Genomic DNA, 27,983 nt, shown 5'->3' with positions numbered 1-27,983 from the left:
GTGTGCTTATCTGCAGATGAAGAAGCAAGGCACTGAGGACAATGGTGTAAATTATATGATATTCTGTAGAGCATATTCTGTGTTTCAAACTAATGCAGATTAATACACATGGCCTGACGCATTAAAACTAACTTTTATTCAAACGAAACTAAAATGTCTGTGGATTATGAAACTGATTGTAACCTTATCGTAGATGATAATGAGATTAATGGAAATTAATTTATAGAGGGATCATTGTTTCTCAGACAAACATGCATGATGCCGTGTTTCCCTTTGCTCAGAAGTGTACAAACTGCTGAGGGTTCACTTTCCCACACTGATACACAATTATTAATTTCCTCTCTTCAGTTCGTCTCTGTCTTTTTCCCCAGGACACTCTGATGTGGAAGTGAAAAAATGAACACAACATTTATTCTGAATTATTTGTTTTTAATCTCTCAAATTATAAACACAGTTTTTACACTGTATCCAAGATATTGTATCGATAAACATTCATGATAAAAATAACTTTTATATATTTGATTATTTCTTCTCAACCCCTCAGTCTGAAACCTTCGCTGGCAGCACAGTTTACAAAAACCCTTTAGCCTTCGTGGAACAGGCAGCAGTGAACACACTGTGTATCAGAATGAAGTAGCACTTTACAAAATTCACAGGCATTTCTTCCACCTGGTTTGTGGCACAGATAAGGCATCGGATGGATTAACAGACGTGGACTCACATGAACAATAAAAGTCAACTGCTTCAATCCATTTCAGCTGAGTGCCATCAAACGATTTCACGTCTCATGAGCGGGCTGTCCGTCAGTCGAGCTCTTCTTTTAACGGAGCAGGGGAGTTGATAATGGAAAATGCTCCTCTTAATTAATATTCCACACAAATGCTATAATACGCAGAGAGAAAGCCACGTCTTTCACCTCGGGGAAACGGAATGCACAAAGTGTTGTGCCCAATCTCATCTCTGGTACAGGACGGTAAAGCTTTGTGATGTTCTGTGATGAGATGAGTTCCAACTTTACGATAATAACAAGCCTGACAGTTACTGAGTGATTTATCTGAGTTGAAACACATTTAAGTTCAAAGCAGCTAATTGGCACTGCACGGGGAAGATAAGGGCGAAACCGAGGGGATACAGCACCTTAGAAACTGTGATATGGCAACGAAAATTATGATTTGAGAGGTGGCGATAAAAAAAAGAAGTGAAGGCTTAAAGTTATGGAGGTCTGCCGGTTTAAAAGCAAAAATAGAGCTTGTGATCTGAGGCTGTAATGAAGGAAAGTAATGGTGTGAAGAGTGCACTGAGGTTACACGGAGGCACTTCTATTTTTGGATCGCAGCCACTGCCTTCTTGGCGGCGTCGTCCAGGTTCTCAGCTGCTGTGATGGGCAGGCCGCTCTCGGTCAGAATCCTCTTGGCCTCAAGAACGTTGGTCCCTGGCAGAAAGAGAAAAAGAAAACCCCCGTTACAACAGGAAACTGACAAAGAAAAAAACAGGCCTAACGAGGTCGAACGCAGTCTCCCATCTGCACTGATGGTAAAAACCGCACTGTGTGAAAGACAAGAGCTCCTTTGGAGGAATCAATCCAAACCCGCGACAGATGGATGGAGCTATGGGTGAGCGGTGGCAAATTCAACTGCTGATCCAAAGGGCGGCTCTGTCTGTGAACAACATCAGCGAGGCAGAAGGACAATTTGTGAATGGTGCATGTGTGTACGCCACTGGTTGTACAGAGGTCAGGGGAGGCAGGTGCCGGATGGTGCGGTGGTGCCTGTGCCCTGATAGACCTGCGACCCAGCAGAGAGACCAGGAGACACTCTGCTCAGCCCTGTGGCTCTACACAGTGAACTGGCTGCCTCCCAGCGCTGCACACTGCGCAGCCTAACACAAGCCTGACAAGCCTGTCACAACACGGGGCAGGGGGCTCCGCATCGGACGGAAGGACACATGACGCGAGAGGACAATGGAGGAGAGAGTGTGTGAATGAGAAAAAGAGAGCGAGGGAGCAGAAGGTCAACTGAAGCAGATATAAACCCCCTGCTGCTTTAAAGGCAAAAAGTCAGCTGTTTATATCGTATTTACATGAATATGGTCTCTAAGAAAAGAGCATTTAGAGTTTGCTTCGGAAACCATTGGTTCATTTTCTTTTTCTAATTACCTCCCAGTCTTTTTTCCTGCATAAAAAAAAGAAGACTGCATAAAGGAATCTGACTTTTTTTTTTAAAGCTCTCAGAAAGATCCACCATTTACTTATACATGGTGTTATCAATAAACTTAATATATCTTGTATTGGCTGACCAGAACAAGACATTTGAAAAAGTCTCTGAAAACTTCTCACTTGACTGAAACATCACCTGAGAAAAATAATCTGCAGATTAAGCAAAACTTGTAAAGATCATTAGCTGCAGCCCAACAAACACGATCAGTATTTACTGTATGTTTGCGCCTCAAATGTGTGATGTGATATGGGTATTACTGTCTCTGTGCAATCACTCTCACTAAATCTGTGTTAAATGAGTGGAGGTATGAATGTGTTTTGTGTGCGTGTGTGTGCACGTGCATGCTTTGACACTCCCAGGTTGACCTCAGCGCCTCTAGCTGGCGTGTAATTAAGACTGCATGATGTGGGAATTCTCCGGAGGCCCGACCAACCTGATCAATAGACTTTTCATGAGGAATTCTATTACCAGTGCCACTTAACGCCTAATATTTCATCTCTTTTGTCCAGCCAGATAATAAGTCATTCCAAACACATTTCTGCAGCATCGCACTCCAAACAATCAATGCTGCAATGTAATTAATTAGAGTAGGAGCAGGAAGAGACCTTGCTCTGGCACGCCGTCAGGGGATTGAGTGTCCGAGGACATTTTCTCATCAGGTTGCACAGAATATTTTCTATCAGTGTGTGTGTGTGTGTGTGTGTGTGTGTGTGTATGCGCGCACACACAAATCTATAGTTTTAATTGACGATGTTGCTGCTGAGTCAGGAGAGAGGGGCAGTGTTGTGTGATTTACATGATTCAGGTGGAACAGTGAACTTTGTCAGGATTTACAGATCCACGTTACCACACTGACAGTCTCAGACCACTGAAACAGAGTTACGGTACAAGAACGTTGAAACAACAGGAGAAGTCCACAGCTGATACATAATGCAAAAAGATAATCTGAAAAGACAAAAACGCACACTTTAAGAAAATGAGCAACACATGCAGTTTATATATGTTTTCCTTCCATTTATATTCATTAGCAGATAAAGTGTTTGTGGCACTGCTGACTGCTCACACAATACTGCATTCATGTTACCTGTGTTTTCCATGTGGTGTACGAGGGACTCACACCTCTGTTGGAGTGAGAAAGAAGAGATGTACGTGTGTGTGTGTGTGTGTGTGTGTGTGTGTGTGTGTGTGTGTGTGTGTGTGTGTGTGTGTGTGTGTGTGTGTGTGTGTGTGTGTGTGTGTGTGTGTGTTTGTGTGGGCTGACTGCAGTTCCACTGTGAGCAGTAGGGAGCACTGATAGCTCACAGCAGCAGAGGCAAGGACAGAGCCCAGCTGGATACAGCACCACTATGTGTGTGCGTGCTGGGGTGGGTGTGCGTGGTAGCTTGAGTGTAGAGTATGCCGAGCATTTGAATGGGTGTGTTCACCTGCAACCACTAGGTGCTGCCAGAGACCTACTCACAGCCTCAGTAGGGACATAACGTATGCATAAATGAAAAGGCAAAGAAAACACCTTTTATTTTAACGTGAAATTCATGCAGATTAAAAGGAAAAGGAAAAAAAGGTCTTAAAAAGTACAAGCATAATATATATACATCTCCAGGGTTACACAGGGTTGCTCATAAGTACCACTGACTTGTTACTCCCTAAAGCAGGTTGGAACTCTGGATGTCATACTTCTGACTAAAAACAAGGGACCAGGCAGCACTCAGTGTTTTAGATGTATTGCCACCAACATTTCTGTTGGATCTCTGCTCTAATTAGCACGCTGACTTGTGACCATTGTTAAATGTCACTTTAATGTGTTCGTCAATTGAAGGCCACCATACTTCAACAGGATAATGGGGTTTGAGACTGAGCCAGAGAGTTGAGCTCGAGGAATTTGTGTCGATGCTGCAGTTTGTCAAATAGTGACGAATTCTGTCTGAACAAGGTCAAGTCTGACATAGACTCTGCCATTATATGTGTATATGTGTGTGTGTGTGTCCTAAGAGAAGATAGGATGCAAAGCTTGATAACTTAGGGCTGGTGCGCACAAGAGATATTTCAACTCTTGACTGATTTTAAATCGGTCGTCTGCCTAGAAGCTAATGTTAGTACATTTTTACCACATATTGTTATGTTAGTGACGTTGCAGAGTAATTTTGATGACATACTACTAAACTGAACAACCCATTCTAGCATGGCTGAAAAGGCAAATCATGTGACTGCTCTCAAACACTGCACATGCTTGCATGCAGGCATAAACAGGAAGGCATGGGCATCCAGGATTAAGAACTTATCACAGATAGAGACAATGAAGTAAATAACAATTGTAATTGATTATACATGCTGCGCTCGACACTGGTAGCCAAGGCGATCATGTGATTCGTACCTGACAAATCAGTGAAGGCTACATCGTGACTGAAAAGACCCAATCAGCAAGTAGATTTGATGCCTTTTGAAACGTAGTAGAGCTCATATACTGTATCCTTAGACTAGCCTTGAGTGCAGGACCTGTGCAAAAAATGCTTCATTAGATTGAGAGAAAGAAGGCAAATCATAAACAATTTGACTTTATAATTAGCTTTATATTTATATCAATTTAATTAGGAATATTTTTGGCCAGTTAAAATTTGCATGGTTTGTTTTCATTTTGTTGAGCAGTGCAGTGTGGCCGCTAATGAAGTTAGTTTGAAAAAGATGAGGGAGAATCCCATTTGGCTTTTTTCTTTTCTAGCTCCATTACTGTAATTCTTAATCTACAGTTTTTTATGCCAACACTCCAAACTAGACTGATAGTAGATTACCTGATGAAGACCTAGATGATTACAACAGCAGCTGATATAGATCAAAATTCTAATTAAAAATGGTCCATCATATCACTTCATACCCTGGAGGAGAAAAAGATGCAACCCCAGTTACCTCAAATAATTGGTTTAAAAACATCTTCTCATCCTGACTTTGATTATTAATCCTAACAATAATCAGCAGCAAACAGTGAGTGTTTTTCCTTCACAGCCAAAAATGGATGAGGCCTGCTCCTCCCTCCCTCATCCTGTGTGTCAAACATCAAATGCTTCTCATTTGCAGGCAGAGCCGGAGACGCCTAAACAGTGCAGATGTTTGTTTTTTCTCTTTTGATGTGCTAGCCATTCATTAATCAGAGTTTTCATGTTTCCCACATTATATTAGACTATATTAGATTTAAACAGCAACGATTTATACACTTTATATAGCTTTCCATCAGTGTTAACTAAAGAAACTTGTGTTAACGAATTACATAACTGCTTTAGGAATTTGTGAATGTGAAGCTTTCATTCTCATGAGTCACAAAGGTGATAGAAACCCTTTATTAAATTAAGACTAAAATACAGTGTGTATTTGTGTGTATACGGCTGGAGCCAATGCCTAATAAAGTTTAATATAGTAACAGAGTCAGGACTGATTAGACGTTTAAACCTTACATCCAGATCTTGTATCTGCTTGTAATTACAAAATGGCCATATCTCGTTTTAGGAAGAAATCAGCCTCCTGGTTGAAAAGACACTGGTGAGACGGCTCAGTAAATCAATAGGCTGGGGAGCAGAGTAATGTGAATGCAGGCACCTGGGCTATGTATTTCAATTTTTATTTCCTCTCCTCAGTGGAAGAGCATCGTCACAGAACAGTGAAGTACGTCCATGTTCACACTGTGGCCAAAGGGGGCAGTGCAGTACTTCCTTAGGGATCTCTCCTTATCACATCTTAAACAAGTCTATGGGCAAGTGTCTACATTTCCTGTATGTTCTTGAAATGTTCGTCAATTTACAGTGGATACCACCAGTGGACATTCTGGATCAAACATGAGAGGTGAAATTTAGTTAGACTGTCAGGCCACAACCAAGACTTAATACTTAATAACTAATTAAACCAAATAAGCATCTATAAGACATGTTTATGATGTTTGATAGCGTGTCAATGACTCACTGTTTTCACATGTCCCTCTTGTGCCTGAGTGTTTGACATGTCATGGTCTGTGTTGCTAAAGTGACTATGCAGAGATGGAAACACAAGGGACAGAAGCATGTGGCTATGTAAATATACAAGTTTACATAGCAAGTTTGGTTCAATGTTCTATCTTCTTATTGTATGTGATGAATATTTAAAATATGTCATTTACAATGGAATGACTGTTTTGAGGATAGAATTAGTCATACTGGGCAATATACCGCTGAAATATAGGTGTGTGTTCATTTTAATGCTTCATGAATCCAAAATGTTGTATTCTTTCAGACATGCACCGAGTAGGTATGAAAGCCCGTTTGTATATAACATTTTAATGTGGATCAGTCAGATTAAATAAACAACTATAGGCTAAACAAGTTAGAGAGATTAAATGATGTAAAACAATTGACTGCAACATTAACAACATAAACAAAACTATACTAAGTAATGACTTGGAAATTATGAAGCAATTTTTGGCAACACTCATTTCTCAGGTCAACAACCCATTTTAAAAAGCCTCCATATCTGAAGAAGATACGAGCTGAATTTAATTGCTGGGCACAATGGCATTATTTAGTATGAAGCAAATCCAAGATGGTCAGTCAGGATGCCTCTGTTAATTTGACAAGGGATGACCCAAATGTAATCAGCCCAGGCATTTGAAAAGAGCCTCCCCAATTAAAAGTGTGCCAGTTAATCCATCCTGATCCCGTTGAAGAGCGCTGGGCCGTTCTTGCTGCCCTGCACTCAGCCTAGCAAGCTGAGCTGATTGATTCTGAACCAATCTACTCCACGAAACTGCAGCCCAGGATGTAATGACCCACAGCTAAAGCTTGGATTAGACCCGGGCCAGGAAAATGTGGTTGGACCGACCACCAGCAGTGACCCTCTGGACGCAGCCTTTCTGCGCGTCAGGTTGAATTACATGGTCCAGTAGGAGAAATGTGTGGTGACTAATAAAGGTTCTGTTATAATTGCCAATAGAATCTGTTCTACAGTGACACATAACAGTAGTTGTGCACTCACCTCACACAACTCTATGTTTACCCGTGTGCTCAATAAGCAATATGAAGACAAAGAGGTGGCTAGAGATTTCACAGTTACATATTTTGCAACTTGAGTGTTTGAACATCACACATCATAAAATGATGCTGATCGCTGTCAAAAGATAATCCTTTATTGGCCTCACAACGAGGACATTCAATTATTTGCCATCAGGATCATACATTTATGATGAATTCATAATGATTTGCAGGTGCTAGTTAACAAAAACACAACTCACACTTGCTCCCAGTTCTTTTTTGTTTGTGTTGTGACTTTCTGAGAGCTTGATTCTGCAACACCCTTATAATAATTTAACTTCCAGCGCACCTGAAATGTCAAATATTTCATATTTCTGTATACATATTCAATATATACTTTTTAATGCATCTACTTTGAGAGATAGATATATTCAGTCAAAAAGTTAATTTAGGATTTGCTGTCTACTAATGAATTACAATAAAACTGTTCCATATTGACTTGCCTGCCATCACATTTGCTCGCATTGCATAGTGTCTCGTTGTATTGCATTGTGTTGAATCCATCTATGGTGAATCGCACTGCATCAAAATGGGCCTAAACTGTGTTGCATTAGTAGCTGCTTCATATCTATTGGACTGTCTGCTGCGTATCGAGATGTGTATTGCGTCGGCCTTAGTCAGACAGATCGCACACTGGGTTTGTTCACAACCTCCCTAACTTTAAACTTGAAGAGTGAATCTGACAACTTAACTTTTCCCCCTCTATTGAGCTCTGAACAGCCACATTCATCCTACACTACTTTACCTCAGCTGCACAGAAACAGCTTCCACGACCTGACCTACAAACCATATTAGCAGTGAGGACATAGAGTAATAAGTGCAGAGAGCTGACACACACACACACACACACACACACACACACACACACACACACACACACACACACACACACACACACACACACACACACACACACACACACACACACACACACACACACACACACACACACACACACACACACACACACACACACACACACACACACACACACACACACACACACACACACACACCTCCCCATTCTCTATGCTTTGGACACACCACAGGATCTTGACAATTAAGCTAACCACCAACTGGCCCCTTACCTCTGGGAGTCACCGATGCCACCACACTCACACACACATTTCATTAGCATTTACAGGTGAGGGGTGAGCCAATCAGTGTTGACTCTAGTGTATTCTTCTGCCGCTAATGATGGGTGCGGCAGAATATGACACGTATGAGAAATTCACTGCTGTTCTGACTGGGACACTGAACCAAAGAAGATGGAGAGGACCCAGGAAACACAGCGGTTGTAATCAAATGGCCCAAAAGTTTGAAACAAGGTGGGAACGAGGAGCATTAACCCTGCTCTCTAACAGCAACACTTAAGTGGTAATAAATCATATACATTTGTCACCTCAGCAACAGATAATGAGTCATTATTGACTTGTGCTTTTATGCTGTGGCCATATTTGTTGTGGTGGCGAAAAAGGTCAGGAAGGTCAGAGTGATAATAAGAGCTATTGAAAATGACCCATTTAAAGACACACTTGGTCTTGAGACTTGTTGAGTCTCAGGTCAGGGGAGACCTCCATCAGAGGCTGTGCTTGAAGGCCAAACGGGATGCAACTAAGCTGTTCATTTTAAAGGCTCCTTCAAATAACGAAGAAAAATGCATCCTTCCATCCCATATGGAGGACCATACATGACATAAGTAAAAATAAATACATAAATAAATACAGAAATAAATGTATAAATAAATACAGAAATAAATAAATAAATGAATAAATAAAAATTGAAATAAATAAATAAATACAGAAATATATAAATAAATATGTTAATACCAAAAGAAATGTCAAAAGAAATGTCTTAAATATATTTTAACATTTATTTTTTCCCTGATACATTTCCTTTGCATTTGCAGTGTCCTTATGCTAATGAGAAAGGCGGGCCTAACCACAGTCTCATGCAGGATTGGTCACAGGAGTGTAATGATCCAGCCCTACTACTTCTGCCTTTCAATGCTGGTGTCCAGTAGCTGTTTGCAGCGTTGAGCCAGTTCACACTTAAAATGAACTAGTTCAAGTTCAGAGGGTTAGTTAAGGTTATTTTTTATTGGGATGATTTAGCTGTCAGTAGTCCTGACTGTTAGCGTCACGTCTCGTGTTCTACTGAGCACAAGGAGCGAGCCGAGAGGAGAAGGAGGAAACAGACACTCCAGCTCGGTACAAACCACCTGCCGCCTCTGCTCTGATCATGAAGCCGCTGATCTCTGAGCAGATGTGACCAGAGGAACTCTGTGTTTCCACTGTTTCCACTGTTCTACAGAGTCACTAACTGGCTGTTTCACGGTGAAGAGCTCAAGTCTCAGTCACTGCCCGTGTCTCTGAGCGAGTGTGTGGCAGAGCGCAGGGGCTGTGTGTGTGTGTGTATAGCTCAGTTGACCAATCCTGCTCGAGAATGAGGTTAGGCCCGCCTTTCTCATTAGCATAAGGACACTGAAATGTGGAAATAAATAAATGTGGAAATTAATAAAAGTTGCAATAAAAGTGGAAATAAATAAATAAATGTGGAAATAAGTTTAAGACATTGATTTATTTAATTCTGCATTTATTTCCATATTTATTTATTTATTTCCACATTTATTCCAACTTTAATTTTTCGATTTCACTGTCCTTATGCTAATGAGAAAGGCGGGCCTAACCTCAGTCTCGAGCAGGATTGGTCAACTGAGCTACACACACACACACACACACACACAGTCCCTGCGCTCCGCCACACAATCGCTCAGAGACACAGGCAGTCACTGAGACTTGAGCTCTTCACCGTGAAACAGCCAGTTAGTGACTTTGTAGAACAGTGGAAACAGTGAAAACACAGAGCTTCTCTGGTCACATCTGCTCAGAGATCAGCGGCTTCATGATCAGAGCAGAGGCGGCAGGTGGTTTGTACCGAGCTGGAGTTTCTGTTTCCTCCTCCTCTCAGCTCGCTCCTTGTGCTCATTACAACACGAGACGTGACGCTCACAGTCAGGACTACTGACAGCTAAATCATCCCAATAAAAAATAACCTTAACTAACCCTCTGAACTTGAACTAGTTCATTTTAAGTGTGAACTGGCTCAACGCTGCAAACAGCTACTGGACACCAGCATTGAAAGGCAGAAGTAGTAGGGCTGGATCATTACACTCCTGTGACCAATCCTGCATTAGTATGTGGTTAGGCCCGCCTTTCTCATTAGCATAAGGACACTGCAAATGCAAAGGAAATGTATCAGGGAAAAAATAAATGTTAAAATATATTTAAGACATTTCTTTTGACATTTCTTTTGGTATTAACATATTTATTTATTTATTTCTGTATTTATTTATTTATTTCCATTTTTATTTATTCATTTATTTCTGTATTTATTTATACATTTATTTATTTATTTATTTTTACTTATGTCATGTATGGTCCTCCATAATCCCAAAGGAGCACAGACTCTAGAATGATCCATCTCAGGTCAACATATCCCAGGATTCATTGCACTGATCCCAGAAACAAGCAACAAGTCCAAAAAGGTCTGATACTTAAATGTTAAAATAACACACTTCAACTCAACTTAACAGCTAACAGAACATGCCTAAATGTGTGAGTGTGTACGTGTGAGTGCACACATGAAGTACTGTTGCTCTTGTACCTTCAAGCCTGACCACCAGAGGCACCTTCAGCTCCAACTCTCGACAAGCTTTGGTGATGCCATTGGCGATGATGGCACAGTTGACGATCCCACCAAAAATGTTGACCAGTATGGCCTCTACCTGTGAAGGAATAAGGAAGGAAAGGATTTAACACACGTCTCACCGAAGGAAAATTCAATAATATCATTCAAGCATATCAGAACAGGGATGTGATGCTAAAAATCACAGTGCCAAAAAAAACTGTGGGGAGTTGACGAACTCCAAAACTAATAACACAGCGGTCAATGATAAGCCAAATCATTTGCAACATTATAAAATATCATTTGCAGTATCTGTTCAAATATTGTTGTAGGACCTTTTATCACAAAGGTGCAAAAACAGTTTCAAGACTCAAATCTCTCTAAAACATCCAGTGGAGCAGCTTCACCACCAACCTTGTGTACAATGGGTCATGCACCCAGAGGCTATGCACCCGAGGCGATACAACACTGTCACAATGGAGGCAGAATAAAGCAATAAATTGTTGAAGTGAAGAAGCCAGCAGCAAAAGAAAGAGGCAACACTGGAGCCAAATTATAAAGCAATATTTCTATGGGAAGTGGTGACAAGACAAACAACAGCAGCTGCAAACCTGGCTGGTTTTCAAACCCTTTAACGTAGCTGAGCCATGCATCATATTTAGCCTTTACAACTGATTTACATACAAAAAGTAATACGACTGCCTACAAGCATAGAACCCAATCAAGTACACACACATTGGTCCGAGGGTCAAGTCGTCAGTTCTCGACCTCATTCTCTCAAGTAAGTTCACATTTCTCAAACAGCTAACTGAGTGCACAACTTTAAGTTTTTGAAATTGTGCCAAACAACCTAACTGCTGGTATTATGGTCACCTAAGCTCCTGCTTTTTTGTAAAAGACATTTTCAACTTTCTTACAAAATAAGTATGAAACTGATATCACTTGGTAATGAAGCAGGCAGTATGTGTGTGTGGGTGTGTGTGTGTGTGTGTGTGTGTGTGTGTGTGTTTGTGTGTGTGTGGTTACACTAACAATCTAGCACTTGGTAATTACCCTGGCTAGCTCAGTGGAAAAGTAGACTGAGAGCACACAGGATTAATCCCCCATGTTTGTTTATAATCACTGCTAATCTGTTAGCGCCGATTTGGATGAGCAGCTTGTGTGCGTGTGGGTTCGTGTGTGTGTATGCAGGCCTGCTGTGAATGTGTATGTTTTCAGTGTGTGGTAATGATGTTTACAGGGAGAGAAGATCAAGGACTTGGAGAGCTATTAGAGCGACAGCCATGACATTGTCCTCTACATGCTATCCAAATGAGCATCTCCTTATAAACAGCAGAGAGAGTGACACAAGACCAGGAGAGAGCACCAAAACAAACACAGGCAGAAGGCATAAAGATTCAGGCGCTGTGCGAGGAAATTGAGCAAGCTGTTGGGTCAACACTGAGAACTGTTTCATGCCGCTACATCATCTTGGGGATGGGATGAGGTTTGCATAAGACAGTAGCTGCAAATGCAGCACAAACAGGATGTTTACATGGTAAATTCAGATTTCAAGTGATAAGAAGCGATGAGGGGTTCTCATTAAACTTTGGTACAGATCCATATCAGGGTTCGGATCCAGGCATTCTTTCTCATTTTTTTTTGTTGTGATTGTGAGATTGAATGTTTTTTTTTTTTTACATTTCTGGATTAATTTATATATCTTAATGGGAAAAAAAGCAGTAATGTTTACGATACGAATAACTACTTCTGTGCAAAATCAAATAAATATCTGGGTCTAACGAATTTGGTTTCATAAGTTGATGGATGTATGCGTGGAAAAGGGTTTGACGCATTTCATGTGTCATGAAAGAAACTAGTCAGACTGTAAACAGTGTACAGCGTAACCAATTAAATTACATGTGCAGTCACGAAAAGCGTGTAGAAACAAGTGGTAATAGAACAAAATGGGAGAGAATAATTTGTAGTTTATGAAGTGGTGAAATCTGCAATCTCAAAAAATAAATGGCTGGCTCCTTGCACAGTGAACGTGAGCGGTGTGTGATAGACAGTTGCCCCCCCTCTTGTGTCTTGAAGTCTCAAAGTGGGAAGCAGAACCAAATCCTTGATTCAATAAAAATATATAATAATAATAATAATAATAATAATAATAATAATAGGAGTTGGAAAAATAAATACACAGTATATAATAGGGTAGGACTTTGTTAAAGCAGCTTTCAGCTCAAAAAAATACACACATTCCTTAATATTAGAGAGATAGGACAGGAAGTATTTCTAATGCATAAATGTGTCTTCAACATATCAGATGTAAATGTAACAATTTAAAAACACACAATTGTCATTCAGTGCTGTTAGCATTTCACAAAAATTAGTAATTTCAAATATTTCGTATGTTAAGCAGTGTTGTTAGACATTTATAGTCACATCCACTGGGTTGCCCTGCAGACATATGCAGAAGATGATTAAATTAAAGATCATGGTAAAGGGACAGTAGAAAATAAAATATACTTTATGGTGGTTATCTACTGGAGGCATTTGGGTTGATGCAGTGTAGTGCTGCGCATGGGCCAAGGAAGAACAGACGGGCTGCAGTACATTGACCAGTTCCCTCAAAACACTGAAGTACAGGGCCTCAGAGATGTTCTCTACTCTGCTATGGCAGAGTTCATGTCTCACAGAGGAAAACAAGGCTCTAATAGAGCAAGTTAACCTGCTGGAAAATGGATGGCAGCAGATGGAGCAATAAGCTCCCCAAAAACATAAGAAAGAAGCTGGCTGGCAAAAAAGAGTACATAAGGCTGGCTGACCGTCCTCAGTCAAAAGACAGTGAAGTAAAGAGGAGTCAAGAAGAAGTGGAAAAGCAGGTGTGATGCACTGAAGGTGACAGAAGCTGGCTCAGAGAGTACAAAAAGAACTGGAAGAGAAGAAGATACAAAAAGTAAAACCGGGGAAGAACAAGACTAAAAAAGATAAAAAGATTGAGAACAAAGACAGTGAGGCGGTGGAGAAGGAGACAGAGCGGACTGAGGACACAAAAAATGAATGAGGAAAAAAAAGACAATCACAAAGAACGTGAAGAAAAGTTGAACAGGGGTTGGCTACAAAAGCACATCCCTATATCTGAAACCCCTACCTGTCTCCGTCTCACTCAACTCGTACCCAACCACCCCAAAAAACAAACCCATTTTCCATCCCCCTTCAGATCCATCCAGGATGAATATATTGTTAATATGTTCGATGCATATTTATTTGCCAGATAAGGTGAAACACAAAAACACACAACTGACATGTTTGAGTAAAAAATGTCAACAGCTCTTTTTCAGCAAAAAGCAGAATAAGAGATAGTTGCAGACAAGTTTACCGATGTTGCTGCTTTAAACAAAACAAACTAACTTTTGAATGCTGATTTAAACGTCTCCAGTGGCTGGAGAGTGATCAGTTAAAAGGGTTTTGTCTCATTATGCTAAAGAGAAGTGGCAGGAAATATGTAAACATATTCATCACTTCTGCGCATGTCTCACAGCGATTCCAATTAAATACATCGGTGCATGTTAATATCAGACCCTATTAAATCTCATCGTACGTAAACAGTTGACCTGAAAACTTCAATCAGAATGAAAAAATGTGCATGTAACTGCAGCCACTGATGTGAAAGCCCTGCACTGGCAAACCCAGCAGGTAGGACCCTGGGTGATCACAGCTTCGTGGTGCGAAGTCAGATGTACTGTAGATACACACACACTCACCTGTTAGTCCCGATATAGAAGAAAATGCCCTGTCGAAAGAGGCTACATTCCCACTCTCAAGAAATCAATTATATCAGAAATATATATTCATCTAGTGGAATTGGAGTGGAAGTAAATGTGCGAAAAATTGTCTGACAGCCTGTGCGGTACGATCTGCGGTTTATTATATGTGTGTGTATATGAATCTATATTCTCTGCTGCCTGAGGGCACACGTGTGAGTGCATGCCTCTCCACAGCCACTGCCCTGTGCAGGTGTGGCTCATAGCACAGGCACAAAGTCAACACTGCTGCTGCCATAATCATTTGTACACAGTCAATTACGTCTGACCACATCTTTTAACCTGAATATCACTGATCTTCAATTGATTCAAATAGCTGTAATAGCAATACAATATTAATTTTCATGAATAACAACTTCTTTTGCACAAAAGAGAGCAAAAACTATCTACTGGTTTATCCTTGAATCATCACCACATGCAAAGTGGAATGTGGAGACAGAAGAATGTATTCTACAATATATAAATAGTGTAAGAGTGCTCTTAAAGTTTAACATTTATTATATATATCTATCATTATACATTACGAGATGCCACGTTTTGGGAAAAAGACGACTAGGTAGACGAAGGGTTGAACTGGTTCCCGCTGTCTCTCTCTATCTCTCTCTCTCACCCACACACATACACACAGACCATTGGCTGGTCCCCACTGGGGGGCAGCAGAGATTTAGATGGCTTTTTGCTGCCTCAATATAGAGTTCTATTCTCGCCTCTATCTGCAGCCCATTTTTCAACTCTGCCTCTATTGGGAAGAACCATATTTCTTCCATTCATGCATCTCCTATTGACACCGATGTATATTAATGATACATAAGGCATGATTTATGCTGCTTGGCACAGAAGTAAATGCAGTTTATAGAAATATGGATGTGTTGAGAACCGAGTTGCATTTTGCTGAGAGTTTGTTTTCTTATTCCATATAGTTAGTAAGGTTTAGGTTTAGTAGCAAGTGTGCAGCCTAGGAGACATTGTTTCCCTGTACCAACCCACAACCAAAATGAGTAGGTGTTTTGTCTTAAATTTATACCGCTTTTGTCTATTCCAAATGAAAATCATAGATCCAGACCTGCAACACCACACATGACAATAAAAAACATGTAAAAAATGTCAAAGAGTGTATGTGTGGATATATATATGAATATATAAATATGTTCTCACTTTGAGTTTGGCCCATATATTTCTTGAATTTAATACAGGTTCTGGTCCTTCCATGGTATAGTAATAGAATATATTGCTTATTTTTGGTCTATACAGGGTTAAAACGAGAAAATGACAAACCGGCCGAAAGAATTGAAGCTCAATTTTAGGTAAGTCTCCTTGGTTTGAAGCCTTTTACAATCAAAAGTCCAACTCTGCTCTGCTCGATTCAGCCCTCAGCATCTCAGAAATCCAGCCTTAAGGTATGAAAAAGCATTGCACACTCCAATCCATCTAAAATCTCCAACATCACACTCGGTAGCATTTTACCTCCTGTCACAGAACCAATATCAGGCTCTTTCCTTCAAGGCATTCATTTTAGGTGAGCTAACCTGGCGGCAGGGTGGATTTCTTTCATCAGAGCTCAGCATAAAGGCATCAGGTATACCGTGCCAACTTACCCTGTTTAGAGTATCTTTGTGTGTTCTTTCAGGCAGTGTTACAGCATGAGCCAGTGCTTTCTACCGGGGTGACGGCAAAATGAATCAAATTTTACAATATACGATCGTTGCTGCCGGCATTGCGATACCCAGCCTAGGCTTTTTTACCTCAAAGTCAAAAAAGGGCCTTCACAGGAGAAACAGGCTTTTCTGCCTTCTATTATACGCCCCACTAACTGCATTTAGGACAAAAAAGAAATGTAACTCAGAGAATTTGACATGCTCACGTGGCCTTGAATTATGCTGCTGTATATACCTCCTCATGTTTTCATGAAACGTGGCTTGGACTCATGTTTGACAAAACATGTGAGCCGTTATCGTAGACACAAGGTCTTAGTATAAAATTGGCAAATTATACGTTGATAGTCATCTGAACAGAATGAAACATGAAGATAACAACGGAAAGCAACATTACATGTTCAGAAAGTCTTCATATTCTTTCCATAGTCTAATATATAATACATAAACATGCTGTACTTTTCTCAGCGTTTTAACCAAAGGGGGACGAAAAACATTGTTATCCTTCTCATTCTGTAAGGCTTCTTGTTACTAGTTGAGCATGCTTTGCAGAATTATCACTCAAATACACATTTTCATGCCCATACCCCTGTTAAGCACTGCTAATCTTCTGCAGGAGAGAAGGGAAGAGGAAAGCATCTTGTTTCCTTTGTTACCGGCAAGCAGATAGGAATGGAAAAAAAGCAGGGATTGATATGGGTGTGTGTCTCTCTGTGTCCTATTAAGGGCTATTGTTCCGTCTTATCTACTGGAGACAGCCTGTACTGTCACAGCATGTGCTGGCAGGCCTTGTTTGTTTTCAATCTGCTGGGGGCCCTTCACTCGGCCCTGGGGCCACAGGTTAACATGCAAGGCTTCCAAATCAAGGAGGGCCTGCTGGCTCTAATCGGACATCTTGGAATCACTGGACTGCTGCTGGCTAGAAACAATTATTCTATTTCTGTCCATGATTACCTTCTATGGTCAGTGTGTTATTTTAGATTACTTTACACTTTGGTCTTGACTTGACATTACAGCTAAATGTCAAGTAGTATCCACACCAGACAGTACAGAACTTGGCTACCGAGATTTATTTGAATTGATGTGACAGCTAAATTCTTTGAAAACAACTCACACTGTGTAAATATGTTTTTCTTTCAACACGATAAAGCTATGAATAGAAAGGAGAGCACACTGTCATGTGTTCTTTGACACACATGCAGGAAGGATCAAATGAGTAATGCAAGCCATGTAATAAAGATGCTCATATGGCAATCTTTTATGTAGTGTTTACTACTTTGAGCATCTGCTCTGGCAAATCGAGGAAAAATATTGCCTGTGCAAATCTATTCTTAGAGAGGATACGGAACTAGAAAGAGAATGACACAAAGGACGACTGAGGGAAAAGAGGGTCTTGAAGTCAGAGAGTGAGGCGAAGTGAAACAGATGGAAGAGGAAAGATGGAGAATAAAAGAGACAGAGAGAGAGGTGATGGGAAGTGGTGCGGTCTCTGGCTTCTATTGAGGGCTAGGATTGGTCCTGGCAAAGAGGGATAAGAGGCAAATAATTATCTGGCCTGCTGGAGCATGACAGCCCCTTCTTGGAAGTGTGGAGAGACAGACTGAGCATTATGTCAAAGATGGGCCACGTCACTGGCGAAGACACCTCTTGACAGAAAGTGGCATCTGAAATTTCACTTGACGGTAAAACATCCACCACATCAGGCAGCTGGATACCTGCCTGATCGATCCTTGGTGGAGATGAGGTTTCATGTGAAGGACGTAAAGATGTGATCACTAAACTAAGTTTACGATGTACATACACCTAATTTACTAATGTTTGCATGTGCCATTTGAATGGTCTAGCCTTTGCATTGACTTAATTTTGTGACAAATATACACAATCGAGTTAAAAATTGTGCTTAGCGCTTTAGTGACTCTTTTTAAAGCCACATAAGACCAGCGTTCTCATGTCCTACGAGGTTACTGTGCTATTTTACAGTGGGAACCCTGCTGTGCATCGATATGTCACACTCACATCTCTTTTAGTCTTCTCACATCTGCCCAAGAGTACTACATGACCATTGAGCTACCTCCTGGCCCCTCTGACTCCAGGAAAACGAAATAAAGGCAAGAATGACTTTGCCTCCAGCCAAGAGAGGCTTGTGCAAAGGCATCAGTAAGGTAGAAGAGAGGGAGTGAGATGAGGAAAGGTGAGATCTGGCAGAACCCATGTGACCAGAGCACGGATCCTGGAGATGGTCCTTCAGGTTGGCCTTCTCTTGTGAGTGAGCAGCAGGGTCATGGGCCATGTCAGCTGCCTCTAAGCTGTGTGTAACTAACCATTCTGGACCTGTCCTCTGTCATAAGTAAGCCAGTAATTTACACACTGAGCTTCAGGTTTACTTGAGTAGCACAATATCACATACCATGATTCAAAGGGCTTTGCATGCGTTTAAAACGGAAAGGTTCTTCATATCATCAAATACCAAGAGAGGTTCAGACGAAAAGAAGATAGGGTTTCGGGTGAAGAGTTGTTGCACAGGTTAGCTTGGATGATGTGTTATGGATGAGATGTGTAGACAGGGTTATGAATCAGCCATCTTGTTGGAGTATGGGCCGGGTTTCTTTGACATGGTCCCAGTGAGAATATGACCAGGGCCATGTTTGTGGTGAGAGATTAAGTCACTGCCAAACTAAATCTGACAATATTTGGGCCGCTCATGATTTGGATATAATGGGTGTTTGAAGTGGATTCAAGTCTGTTCCAGTCTGGGGCAGTTGGTGTTGACAGTTGGGAGATAAAAAAAACATACAGCATTTGGTGTTTAATGATTGCAATCCTTGGTCTTTTGCCAGTCACTGCCATCCATTCCCACTGACTTAATTTTGACTGGTGTGAATGGCAAAAGAAAACCAATCCAATAAAAAAACTGTCTAAAATGGTGATCAAAGACAAAAGTAGAGCAGTGTGTTGTGAATGAGCGTATTATGTCACCCTCATATCCATGATATTAGTCTCTTTTCCTTTTAACCTTTATTTGGACTTTTCTGTGAAAACGCAGCATATGAGCAAAGGAAGCTGATGGATATTTCTGGGTTTGCTGCAGTCATATGACCGGGACTTGGGGTTTGCCTAGTAACACATGCAGCCATCATATTTTAAATTTTAAAGATGTTAATGCCCTTTTCCGGCGGGGAGATCTTAACGAGCATTGGTAGTTTCTGCTTTGGCCGTTTTTTGTTCTTATAACGCTAGTTTTTTTCTGTGTAAGTGTCATTTGGCCTGAACAAGCTCAGGATTAGGCTAAATGGCCAATCTAAGCTCAGTATAACAGTTTCTAGCCACATGGCTTAACCAATACATGTATATACGGATCAAGGCCAAACTGTGACGTCCCCTCCCAAAGCCATGCCATGTCCTTTGTCAAACCGCCCTGCCTGATGCTGAGCCACAGACAGACCTTTATTGTGAATCAGTAATGGGACATAAAATGGTATTTACTACTTTAGTAAACGACCCCAAGAAACCAGTGAACATGTTATCGTTGTCTATTTTACCATAGCATCCTGTCATAGGAACACTCAAGCCGACAACACATCAAGAGCGTGATTGTGGCTGCTAATGGTGGAGATGGCTCAGCAGGCGTGTTGCTAATGGTTTGGAAAAATTCCAATAGTAAATAGAAGTCAACTGAGATTCTGACTGTTGCTGCAATCTGTGTTTTATAACTTGGATCACTATCTCCCTGGATGTAGTTGAGACAGAGTTTGTATTCGCCATTAGAGAATACACAAAGTCACTCCACTCAGTCCCCATATGTCGTCACAGTGTTGATGCATCAGTCTCAGCTGCCCTCAGCTATTTCACATATAGTTCATATGTGTGGGGGTGTTATACATCGGCAAATGGCAGATTCAAGTGGAAGTCGTGTGACCAATCAAGACAGGACATGACAAGTTCAAGAAAAGTGTAGTATCCGTGAACGAAAATCTGACAACACACTGGGAAAACATCCAGTCATCATTTACATTATTATGATTCCCATAAAAAACAAGCTCTCATCTTCACACAGTTTGAATTTAAGACTGACTGTTTGCTGCCTTGGGCTAAACTGAAAATGTTTGTGAGGATGCGCTTGGTTTTGTAGTTCATCTTGCATGTAGTGCTGTCTTACAGTGATACATCAAGCATTGTATTACTCTGCTTTATTAATTGAGAGGTTAAAGTTGTGAAACATTACCACAGTAATATATACTAATTAAATACATACATTCCAATGATAAAATAATGTTTAATCGATAGATTAGACTTTTCATAGGGTCATTGACTGACCTTATTTATTTACCTGAGGAGCCTGATCCTGACTCTGATATTAGTTTTCTCTGTCATGGAGATAGTCTGACTGTGCATAGTGTTTGGATAACTTTGTTGTTGAATGTTTTGAAGGACCTGTTAAGACACTCGGACAGTGGTGAATAGTGCACATGTAGCAGGCACTGTTATGCTATGAATGCACCACTTGATGCTCATGTGAACACTCGTTTTTTTAAGAATTACGAATTTAAATAAATTATTTCAAAAGCAGCAGAGGAAATTCTGAAGAAATAAAGACTATTGCAAAGAATATACGTCTTTCACTCCATTATAATCATATCAAGGGCTTAGGTCTGGTTTCAGAAGTTAGGGTGGCACGTTGAATTATGAGATATTCGGAATTTCAAATATAATGATATAGAAAACTGTGCTTTCATTATTATTATTATTATTATTATTATTAAGTAAAATGGAAATAAACTCAGTATCACTGTCAAGCAAATGTGGGGTAGGGATATGTAGAGGCAGAGTTTCACAGTTTTATCATATTGATAGCTGTATTAATAATAAATGAGAAAAAGAGTCAAGTTGCATTCAAGTTATTTCAATACAAAGGAATTTTTTTCTCCTGGGAATAAAGTTCCTAGATATGTACTTTTGAGGAACATATATATGTTTTGGGGTTTTAATTAATGCAAGGAGAGCAACTTTAACCATGGAAAACAATATTTTTTCGGTGCAGTTATCATGTTTAGGGTGTTATTAAGCATTTGGAGCGATGAACAGAAAAGGACAGGGAACAGATACAGATACACCCCCCCCCCCCCCCCCCACACACACACACACACACACTTCCTATACATGTAGCGAAGCACACACTGTACACATATGAGCAGACACATGCCCACACACCCCACCCTCAGCATGCACACACAAACCACTTTGCCGTGAATTGGACTCAACAATTGGAGCCGGTGTAAGGCAGGCATATTATTCATCCCCGGAGGGTGTCGAGTCACTGCTGACAAGTAGACATAAATATTCCTCAACCCCTTCACCAAGGGTTAACGGCTGTCCATCAGGCAGCAAAAAGACATTCAGAGCAGCATGTGCCTGACGTAGACACACAGTGTGGGCACTTTCACCCCACTTGCAAGGTCATTTATGGTGATTGGGAAAAAAACCTTGGTGGACAAGAAGCCACACGACGCAGGCGTGAATACTCTGCTTCAGCATGTTTACATGAGAATCTGAGAGTTCTGTACAAAATCTCACCCACACACCAGAACATTTTAGGATAAATGTACATTCATATGCACCCACTCACATTAACAGACTTTTACTAACTAAGATTAAAGGTTTACCTAAAAAGTTGACTTTCGTTGTGTCTCTAGCTATGTTGTGCTCTACTCAATAATTATTTTATTAAACTGAAGACATGCATAATAGTTGGGGAAAGGCATACATAATCATCTCAGAGACTGGCTAGTGGCTACAATATACCAGCAGCTGAATATAAAAGAGCCAACATTTCCTGCTTTGTTCCTAATGCTGCATAACCAATAAAAATTAATTTAGTCTAATGTATGCACACAGAAGGTCAATTATCCAAATGATTCCAGTTCAGATTGCACCTGATCTTGAGAGCCAATGAGCCGTCGAAAGGGCAGATGGGTGTGCTTTGCAAGGCAAATCCTTGCCCCAGCCCTCTTCTTTTGTCACCTCCCCACTATTTGCATGTCTAAATGTGCATGCCATCCGCTCACCTTTTGAAAAATGTATTTCCCATCGATAAACAACATAGCATTTAACTTGTGTAGAGCCAAGCCACGGAACAAGATACAGTAAGTGCAGCTACGGGCAACTGCTACACAAAACACCTAAAGATAATTTGATAAATAGCATGCAAAGAAAATAAACACTTGCTCTTGATTATATCATACTGAGCACTGAGTCATCTCATTATTAAGAAGACAAATAGAGAGAAATAATTATGATTAATAATGTAAAGTTGTATTCAGAGTCTTCATTACATATTCACAGTGTAGATATGAGAAATCTATGAAGTCATGTGTTCCTGTCCTCCACTAATTTGTCCTAACAGGAAATGCTTTGACTGTTTACATAGCTTCTTCACTCTTTTCAACTGAACTACCTTCCAACGCATTCCTGCCATTTTCTCCTTAAAGCCTATTAAGAGTCCCGTAGAGACACAACTCAATAACATTCTAAGAATAAATGTTCATTAACAGGACAGTAGGAGTTTTGTCAGAGCTGTAAGAAAACGCAAAAGCAGCCAATTAAAGCAAACCGTAGTCGTCAGGTGTGACTTTCAGGGCGAAGAATTAAGTACAAGTACAAACAACATACAGTATGCTACCAAACTTATGGCCAATGACAGAGAACAAAATAAAACACTTAGTAGCATCAAATTTGCAGATGGACTGAAGTAAAAGGTTTCCAATTGGTGCCATTATAAAAAGACAGGACACATAACAAGTGAATAAAGAAATATAAAAATATTTTCTATTTAGCTTGAGAGGCACTTTAGTAGGACTGGAATAACCTCAGCGAGCTGTAATTCTGATTAATGAAAGGTTATCTTCATATTACATCCTCAACCTTTGCCAGCCCCCTCTACGCCTCTATCTATAGAACCCCTCTCTACAAACCCACTGATTTCTTTTTCATCCTTGTCAATGACCGAAACAAGGCATTTATTGAAAGGCGATGCCTGCTTTTCGACACCACTCAGCTCTGGCTAAATGAGTAATTTAGAAATTGATAGAATAGACATATTTTGCACTCCACTCCAGTGTTCACTCCCCTCCTCCCCCGCTGCTGTGAGGTCTGGGTATGTGCGTGCTAAATTGCCAGAAACACCCAAACCTGGTAGAAACAGATGGGCACAATCAGGGTTTAATTTTCTAAAAGCCAGACATCGATATACTGATTGGGCGTGTTAGCGTGCTCACTTTTTTGCTGCAGTGGGAGCTGTTACATGACATTTTTTCCTTGTCCTCAAGCCTCATCAAATATAGAAGTGGTCTGCTTGCATATGCTAATGGTGAAGATATTTAGTTGTCTTGCGGGGGGGGGGGGGCAATGGCTCCAAGGCTGACATTTTGCTCCACAGACTTCTGATGGAGCTCCAGAGAACGGAGCAGCATATAAATTAGCCATTAAGGGTTTGCTCAGGTATTAAAGGGATTAGAGAAACCAATAAAAGCCTCAGGAGGAAAAAGGAGAGGCTCAGTACATTCCAGATCGATGGAGGTCTCATCTAGGGGCTTGCTACATGTCAGGGGAGGCACATAAGGTGGACAAATAATGTGACCTTTGAACTAGGTGTAGGTGTCTGCTGGGGCTATTATCCTAATAAAGACTTATGACCTTCAGAGCTTCACGATTTTTTGATTTGGGGAGCTGTTATTGATCAGACCAGTAACAACAGCGGAAAAGATAATCCATCATTTTCCTGGTAAGAGTTACATAATGAAAAGAAATGTGTAAAAATCTTTAAATTCCAAATGCAAATTATTTCAAGCAGATTTTTGGGTAGAAACTTATTAAAAACATAATCCACACATTTTCTGCATCTTCTAGCTGAGAATGGCAACTGTAATGAGATACCTGATTCCACAACAAGACACATGGTGCATTTATACATAAAGTTAAATTTGGATATAAACATATATTATTAAGATTATAATACTGAAAAATATATGTTAGACAAATACATTGTATAGGCTTGGGACTCCCTGGCTCACGTTGTTCCATCAACTACTGGCAAAACTTTAAAAACAACACAGATTAAGTCTTTTAGCTACTCTTATACATCTTCAGTTACATGAAAGTAGCCCACTGCAACTGCTGAGGAAAACTGTTTGATATGATCAAAAGCACCAGAGCAGTTAAGTGGACCTCCTGGCGAGACTGTTAAGTTAACTTCAATTGCCACAAGGTCATGAATTAACTTTAAACTCAATATTCAAGACGTATGCCTACACCTAGAATACCACTCGAATTATTTTATCTCACAGTGGGGTGTGGCGTAAGATGTCTGCATGCCAATATGAGGTTGAATTGTACACAGGCATATATTTATTATTTTAAGCAAACTGTTTTTAATTATTCATCAATTAATTACCACCCAACATCAAAGACTGCATTTAGAGATGGTTTTCACTTTATCTCACCATCTATAAATGAAGCCAACATATCCTGATACCGATGGATACAGATATGAACGCTGTCATCTTGCAAATTTGGAGCCAGCCATCAGGAATGGAGCCGCTGGATCAAGGTCCCGCCGATACACATACTCGACCAATTGCAAGTCAGTCTCAGCTGTCAATTTTGACAGTCCACCCCATTTGTTTTGCAAGTTAATTATTAAAACCAAACTTAACAGCTACACAATACCTGGGTATGAATCAGTGTGATAAGAACTACCTTAAATGTTAGAAAACATAGTATCTGACATCCATTTTGTCTCGTTTGGTTCTCATTCCATCCACTAACACTGATGTGGTGGCTTTTATGACCTATACTGCATACAGCCACCTGGGGGATGATTAAAATGCTTTAGCTTCACTTTTTGGGCACCATTATGTCGTCCATTTTTTATGGTTTATTATAGTGTCAAAGACAAAACAAAAATCCAAACACTGTTGCATTATTTCCACTGGACATTTTATCTATATGGCCCTGTAAAAATAAATTGTGACATACTTGTTGTGGGCATTATTATCATGTTATTACCCGTTGTTTAATAAACATGATCTTTGAAACAGCACTGAAAGAGTTATAGTAGGGTCAGGGAGTGTTCAGTCCCACATCGATTCATTCTGCCATAGTAAGTCTCTGCAGATAAACTCTTTCAGATCCTTAAATAAACAGGAATACTCCCATCTTAGCACTATCAACTCACTGTCCCATATACAAGTCAACCACAGATGGCTCTGACTAGCCTGTTTGTGTGTGTACACATGCTTGTGTGGGCATGTGTGGCAGAGAGCGAATGGAAGTCTTCTTCGGCAAGATGAGCTCCAGTGATTACAGGCTGAGACAGTTTTCTAATTATTCTGTCAAACATCAATCCTGTGGGCTGATGCCGGCCGTCCTGTGGCCTGATGGACAATGTAATCACTGCTAGGAACCCCCAGCCCACACCCTCATCCCCACTCCTCCAACCATTTCACTGCTCTCTGCTCCAGTCCCCCTTGCTCTTCACCCACTGGACTCTCATTTTCCTTTCTTTATCACTCTCTTCAACACAACACTCTCCCTCGATCCCTCTCTGTCAGTACTCCTCTTGTATACTTGTTTCCCTTCACAGTATTTATGCCATACCAACTACGAATGTGCAGGACTGTTGAATGATACAATCAGCTGTAGGAATAAGACCAGGATAAAACAGTGCAAATAGTAAATATAGGGGGAAAAAGGGGACCAGGAAAAAAAAGACAAAAGGGAAGGGAAATTCAGGATAAGCTGTTGGAGACATTCAGAGTGAATGATAATTTTATCTGGTACATTAAGAAAAGACACATATATGAGGGGATTAAATCTAACTCAATTAAACCTTGTGTCATTGTTTCTGTATACAAATCCCTTTTTCTAGTCATTTTCTTGACTAATAATATCTTCTATTAGTGACGTGGATACGTCTTTCAACAAAATGTACACGTCAGTCACATCTTTCACCTTGGATTATAAAAACAATTCTGATGGAACTTTTTTCTCCAAAACCCTTTGCTAAAAGTTCACAAAGAGGGTATCACATATAAAACTTGAACTTCTTTAAAATGAGTCGCTACTCTGATACATTAAGAATCCATTAAGGTGAGAGAGCATTTTTATAGAGAATGCACTCAAGCACATTTAGATTTTCAAAAGTGTTAGGCAGGTATTTCTCCATTATCCAGTATTACCAATAAATCTGTGTACTAGTGAACTGATATTGTGTGCAACTGTGCTTAAAATAAATCTGAGGGTAAAAGGCCTCAGAGGTTGTTGTCTTGGCAACAAAACCTCTATAAAGCAAATGTCGCATCATCCATAACAATGTGAGAGTGGCAATGAAAAGATGGAATCAAATTCTGTACAGATATAAATCAAGTATTAGGAACATCTTGTCTTGTGTAGTTTAGACATATGCCACTACATTTTAGAAAAGACAAAGACAGAACAATCTGACGATATCTGCTGGTTGAAAATTACATGACAGGCAACATTCCTTACCCACGATTTTATTCTTTAAAGAAAAACCTTCACATTTGCACTGTGATGACAAACAAGATTTCCGTTAATATGTAAATGGTATCCACAAACATCTGATTCTGCATTGTGCTTCTGCAAGATCTCAGCCTTTGCTCTTCTCTTCCAGTGCCTCTCAGTTATCCCAATCCAAATCTCTTATCCATCTGTGTCTTCCTCCTGCAGGAGCAAATATTGACTGAAATAATAGTGTAGGAGATTCATGTTCAACATTGGCTTGGCTGCTTGGGGAACAAGGCAGGCAGCTGCAGCAGCCGACAGTCATGTCAGCTTGGGCAGCGCACATGAACTGAACTAGATCACACGATCTGATACCAAATTCTTTGCACTGGCTGTCACCTATCAGGAATACAGGGACAATAAGATCTGGATAAGGAAATTTGGGGTGGCAAAAAATGCATTAACACAGACAATGCAAATATACTAACCGCCAAATCTTTGCATATTTATAAATGTTTAACTGCATGCATAACAGAGATTGAATATAAAGGCACTGTATATATAAATGCAGTGTATGTAGCAGGGATGTCACAGTATGAGATTTTGGTGTCACGACTATTGTGCGAGGAAATATCACTGTTTCACGATTTTCCCGATGATATTTACTATCATCAACAACTATATCCAGTTAGCTGTTAAAGTGTAACATTTGTCAATTTAAAAATAATTTACAATGGTTAATAGGAAGAGAGAGAGAGAGAGAGAGAGAGAGAGAGAGAGAGAGAGAGAGAAAGAGAGAGAAAGAGAGAGCGTGTGTGAGTGTGTGTGTGTCCTTCATCAAACTGGTCAGAAACCGAAAGTAGACAAGGATTTCCCCTCTCAATGTAAACTGCACCAATGGAGTATTAGGGCCAGTGTACATTAGCTAGTTAAAATAGTTTAAATTGTTCTTGGATCAGGTAAAAATGAGGATCTCGAAGATGCTGCAGCATTAGTTGCTCTTCTCAACTAACGTTTCAGGTAAATGGCTCACAAACATGAACAAGCACACCGGACACA

General features: G+C 40.3%; 1 protein-coding gene across 1 annotated transcript in view; it reads right to left on the bottom strand.

The window, feature by feature from the left end:
• Nucleotides 1-408: 408 nt before the first annotated feature.
• Nucleotides 409-27,983, bottom strand: part of suclg2 (succinate-CoA ligase GDP-forming subunit beta) — an 85,813-nt gene continuing 58,238 nt past the window's right edge. The window contains exons 10-11 of the mRNA XM_062397106.1: nt 10,928-11,048; nt 409-1,432 (exon numbers count right to left, since the gene is read on the bottom strand). Of these exons, the coding sequence (XP_062253090.1) occupies nt 1,320-1,432; nt 10,928-11,048 (234 nt within the window). The 3' untranslated portion in view covers nt 409-1,319. The remainder of the gene's footprint in view (nt 1,433-10,927; nt 11,049-27,983) is intronic.

The sequence above is a fragment of the Platichthys flesus genome, chromosome 2 (genome assembly GCF_949316205.1).
Source record: "Platichthys flesus chromosome 2, fPlaFle2.1, whole genome shotgun sequence".
NCBI lineage: Eukaryota > Metazoa > Chordata > Actinopteri > Pleuronectiformes > Pleuronectidae > Platichthys > Platichthys flesus.
This window is presented reverse-complemented; position numbering and strand designations above follow the sequence as displayed.